This window comes from Gossypium arboreum, chromosome 5 (genome assembly GCF_025698485.1).
Source record: "Gossypium arboreum isolate Shixiya-1 chromosome 5, ASM2569848v2, whole genome shotgun sequence".
Classification (NCBI taxonomy): domain Eukaryota; kingdom Viridiplantae; phylum Streptophyta; class Magnoliopsida; order Malvales; family Malvaceae; genus Gossypium; species Gossypium arboreum.
The window spans coordinates 7,313,500-7,318,564 of NC_069074.1; the positions used below are offsets into that span (position 1 = coordinate 7,313,500).

Sequence of the window (5,065 nt, forward strand, 5' to 3'; positions counted from 1 at the left end):
TTACCTCTTGTGCTTCTGAGCGAAAGGCGAGTTCTTGGCATCTTCCTCTGCAACCAAAGGGGAGCGTTTAATTAAAAAAAAAAAAAAGAGAGTACCAGTATCCTTATAGGTTTGCAAGGACGTATAAAATAACGTATAGTAGAGATGGAAAGGAAAGGAAGTTACCAGTGAGACCCAGGGAGAACTTGGTGATGATGGTTCCAGTTACAGCGAAACCAACAAGGAAGGGCCAGGTCCGGTTGAACTCTCTCTTGAAGAAAACCGGCCATGGATCAAACCACCTCTTCATCTTCCTTTCCCTTTCTCTTCTTCTGATTCTTACTGTACCCCTATTTTCTCTTTGCTTTGGTGGTTGGTGCAAACGAGGAGATCGGATTTCCTATCAATGGCTTTATGGTTTCATTGTGGCCATTGGAAGATCCGAGATGGGGTTGGGTTTACGAGTGAGAATCTTATGGGCTCGATCACACTGGATAATGCTTGTAAGCCCAACTCTAATTTTTTCTACACTCCTCGTCTAACACTCTCCTTTTGCTGTTTTTATATATTATAACGTTAAAATATTTTTTACCTCATGTGACAAGATATCACAAATTTTTTTATGTAAAATTAACTTGATATGAGGATATATATTACTGATGATTTCTTTTTCAACTTTACAATAAAGATTAGAACTTTGACACATGTTCCTTTTAATTAATAAATTATATAAAAATTTTATGTAAAGCTATTTAGTTATGCACTAATTCTCTTTTATCTAAATTATATGTGTACAGGCCCGTTTGACCCAGACCCAGACCCAACAGAAGCCCACTAAAGACCCAAACTAACCAGAACCTACCTAATTACTCTAGCCCAATTACAGCCCAAAAACCTTAACACAAAAAATAAACCTTAGCCACCAAGCTGCTGCTGCCTCTGCCATCGGTCCCATCCCACCGCCCCAGTCACATCTCTTGCAAGCAGCGCCACTATCGATATGGAATGCCAGAAAGGATCATATCTGACAACACATTGAATTTGAACAACAGTACGATAACGGATGTCTGCAGGCAGTTCAAGATTAGACACCACAACTCGTCACCGTATTGCCCGAAGATGAACGGTGCGATCGAAGCAGGCAATAAGAACATCAAGAAGATTGTGGGGAAAATGACTGAGACTTATAAAGACTGGCATGAGAAATTGCCATTCGCCCTCTATGCCTATCGAACGTCTGTCAGAACTTCCACTGGGCAACGCCCTTCTCATTGGTCTATAGAATGAAGGCAGTTTTATCCATAGAGGTCGAGATTCCTTCCCTTAGAGTTTTGTCAGAGGTAAGGTTGGATGAAGCAGAATGGATCCAGTCCCGATACGATCAGCTGAATTTGATTGAAGAAAAGAGGCTAAGGGCTATCCATTATGGTCAGATGTACCAAAAGCGAATGATGCGAGCTTACAACAAAAAGGTTCGTCCCAGAGAATTCCACGAGGGAGACCTAGTATTGAAAAAGATTCTGCCCATACAAAAGGATTTCAGAGGAAAATGGATACCTAATTAGGAAGGACCTTATGTAGTAAATAAGGCCTTTTCTGGAGGAGCATTGATATTGGCCGAAATGGATGGCAAGGCTTTACCCAATCTCGTGAATTCGGATTCGGTTAATAAATACTTCACCTAAAAAAAAACAGAGGGAGAGGCAAGGGTGAAAACTCGCAAAGAGCACCTTGAGACCAAAGGGGTTTTGAATTGAAAACCCGTAAAAGGGCGATTCAAATATTGATCAAAGGTAGGGCATACAATACCTAAATTAACAAGGAAGAGAAATGTTACATCTTGGGGCATCTACGAGGGTACTCTAGATCACCTAAAACACATATTGAGCAAAAAGGGAGTCCTCAAGAAGTTAGTACAGAGAAGCTCACGCTGCGATATTTGGGGCACCTATTCCCTTTTTATTCATTTTGTATTCCAGCAATGTTTGTTGACTGTGATTAATCTATTCCCTTTTTATTCATTTTGTATTCCAGTAATGTTTGTTGACTGTGATTAATAATTCCCTTCAAATTTTGTTTCTAACAAATTTCAATTTCGACATTGTTATGATCCTTTTCAAGCATTTTGCATTGAAATGATGATTAATGGACTAAAGCCATTTTCACAAAAAGAGTTCTGCGTATTACTCTGAAAGTTTCTAAATAGTACAGGAACATAAAACAGGACTATTATTTAGAACTAACCAAACTCAAATATTGAAAGCATATGAGAAGAAAGAGTTTAAATTGGGACCACCTCTTCGGGTTTTCTATTCAAAATTAGAGCTGAACAAGAAGACAATGTACCATTTCAGTGAAAGAACCTTGATGAACAAAGAACAAGGGCAACCTAAACATTAAAAGGGATTTACGCTCACAACATGTTGCACCCATACATTCATAGATCATTCTAATGCATCTAATTAGGAGCATTTGATTCATTTTGATCATAGCATCCTAATTCTTTGACATAAGCATAGATACATGAAACTGATTCTACAGGTCATGTTCCTAAAATCAGTGAATTCACCAGACCTTAACCACCTAAGCAGTAGGGTAACAGGCTGAAAATATAGATCTTATCACCCTAAGCAATAGGGAAACAGATCAAAGGCAACGAGCTTTAACCCCCTAAGTAGTACGGTAACAAGCTGAAGTTTATAGATCTTATCACCCTAAGCAGTAGGGAAGCAGATCAAAAGACGGCGAATCTTGCCTTCCTGAAGTTGCAGTGAAGCAAATTCAAACCACCAAGCCTTACCCCCTTAAGCAGTATGGTAACAGGCTGAAGATCCATAGATCTTATCACCCTAAGCAGTAGGGAAATATATCGAAGATGATGAGCTTTAACCCTCTAAGCAGTAGAGTAACAAGCCAAATTTACAGACCTTGACCCCCTAAGCAATAGGGTAATGGGCTGAAAATTACAGATCTTGTCTCCCTAAGGTCGCAGTGGAACAGATCGAATCCAGCAAGTCTCATCTCCCTGAAGTCGCAGTGGAGTAAACTGAAGATTTACAAATCTAACACCCTAAGCAGTAGGGAAACAGATCAAAAGTGATGAGCTTCAACCCCCTAAGCAATAGGGTAACAAGCCAAATTTTCAAACCTTAAACCCCTAAGCAGTAGGGTAACAGGTTGAATTTACAGATCTAAACCCCTAAGCAGTAGGGAAACAGATCAATGATGGCAAGCCTTAACCCCCTAAGCAGTAGGGTAACAGGCTGAAAATCAAATGTCTTCTCCCTGAAACAGCAGTGGAGTAGATTCAAGCACAACAGATCCCCTAGAAGTTTCAGTAGAGTTAATTGAAGTCACATGTCTTATCTCCCTAAAAATTGTAGCAGAGTAGACTGAAGATAGCAAATCTTATTTCCCTGAATATGCAGTGGAGTGGAGTGAAGCTAAACAAACAGGTCTTATCTGAAGTTGCAATGGAGCACATTGAAGATACTTGAAGGGAAGAAGCACCAAGGAAAGTCAAGACTCAACGTGGCTGGGCCAAACGGGTCTTTCTTGAGAATCTTTGCTTTATTCTCGTTACACGACAAAGAAGCAAAGAGGGCACCAGACAGCCCGCTTGACCTGCACCTGCACTCCAACAAGCCCACTAAAGACCCAAACTAACCGAACCTACCTAATTACTCTAGCCCAATTACAGCCCAAAACCTTAACACAAAAATAAACCCTAGCCCCCAAGTCTGCTGCGCTTTGCCATCGGTCCCATCCTACCGCCTCATCACATCTCCCGCAAGCACCGCCATCGGTACACCACAACACCCCTAACTCAGTATCCACCGCCGAAATGGGTTTGAAGCATTACTACCATTTGCGATCACTTAAAAAATTAAAATACTTACCGATTCAATGCATCATATAAAATAAATATATTACCATTCAATCAACAGTTTGACACTTGTATAAGCATCAAACAACAACATTGTTAGTATACTTGCACATATCTCATATAAATTCAACATTGATATATCTATTTTCTCGAAATGTCATACTTGAGTTTAATAATAGTCTCAATTGCATAATTTCATTGTATCAACATATCAAAGATAATCATATATGTACATGTCATGAAACATATCATGCTCTTACCGTTTCTTCACAAGCATATATCATTCATTTCATTATATCAATATTTTATGCTTCATCATTTCCATATATTTTATGTATATTTATTCTTGTAATAGCTTATATCAAACTTAACATAAATTATATTCCATGTACTTATACTTATATCGTTTATCCATTTTCATAATTATTTCATACAACGCTTTTGTACATATATTTCCATATGACAAGTTCTTGTAAACATTTCACACAACCATTTCATATAACCATTCGTCATCTGATACATTTTACCTGAATATCAATTGTTCAACAGATGTTATAGCATCTCCCATATACGGTCTTATTTATCTTTGACGTGATGCCATAGTGTCTTTCAACTATGGTCTTACTCATTTTCTGTCATGTTGCAATGGTATCTTTCAACCATGGTCTTATTCTTTTCATGTCACGTTGCCATGGTATCTTTAAACCATGGTCTTACACATCTCATATCAGGTTGCCATGGTATCTTTCAACCATGGTCTTACACATTTCATATCAGTTGCCATGGTATCTTTCAACCATGGTCTTACATATTTCATATCGAGAGCACACTCCTGAACCTCATCCTTACAAAGGGGATTACCAGTCAAAGCTAAATCCTCAGTAATATAAACTCATAGAGTATTGTCGGGATTACCGGTCTAGGCTAAATCCTCGCAACGACAATTACTCTAATGAGCTTGGATCTGAATTACCAGTGCCAAAGCAATTCAGACCTAATTCGGATTACCCGTCCTGCTAAATCCGTTTACACATATTCTTCGGAGGGCTATATCAGATAGGATCACCCGTCCGCTAGATCCTTTTACCGTCAATTCCTTTTCGAGATCCATCGAATTTTCCTTTCATTCAACCGGATTTCTCCCTTTTATCAAATTTATCAATGTTTCATAAATTTTCATACAATGAACATTCAAATCAT

At 38.7% G+C, this 5,065-nt stretch overlaps 1 protein-coding gene across 1 annotated transcript; it reads right to left on the reverse strand.

The window, feature by feature from the left end:
- LOC108453503 (ATP synthase small subunit 6, mitochondrial-like) lies at positions 1 to 438 on the reverse strand. The gene is made up of 2 exons (XM_017751634.2): positions 166 to 438; positions 1 to 47 (listed from the first exon to the last, which is right to left on the reverse strand). Exons 1-2 carry the CDS (start codon positions 287 to 289, stop codon positions 1 to 3), a joined length of 171 nt encoding a protein of 56 aa, XP_017607123.1. The 5' UTR covers positions 290 to 438.
- Between the last annotated feature and the right edge of the window lie 4,627 nt (positions 439 to 5,065).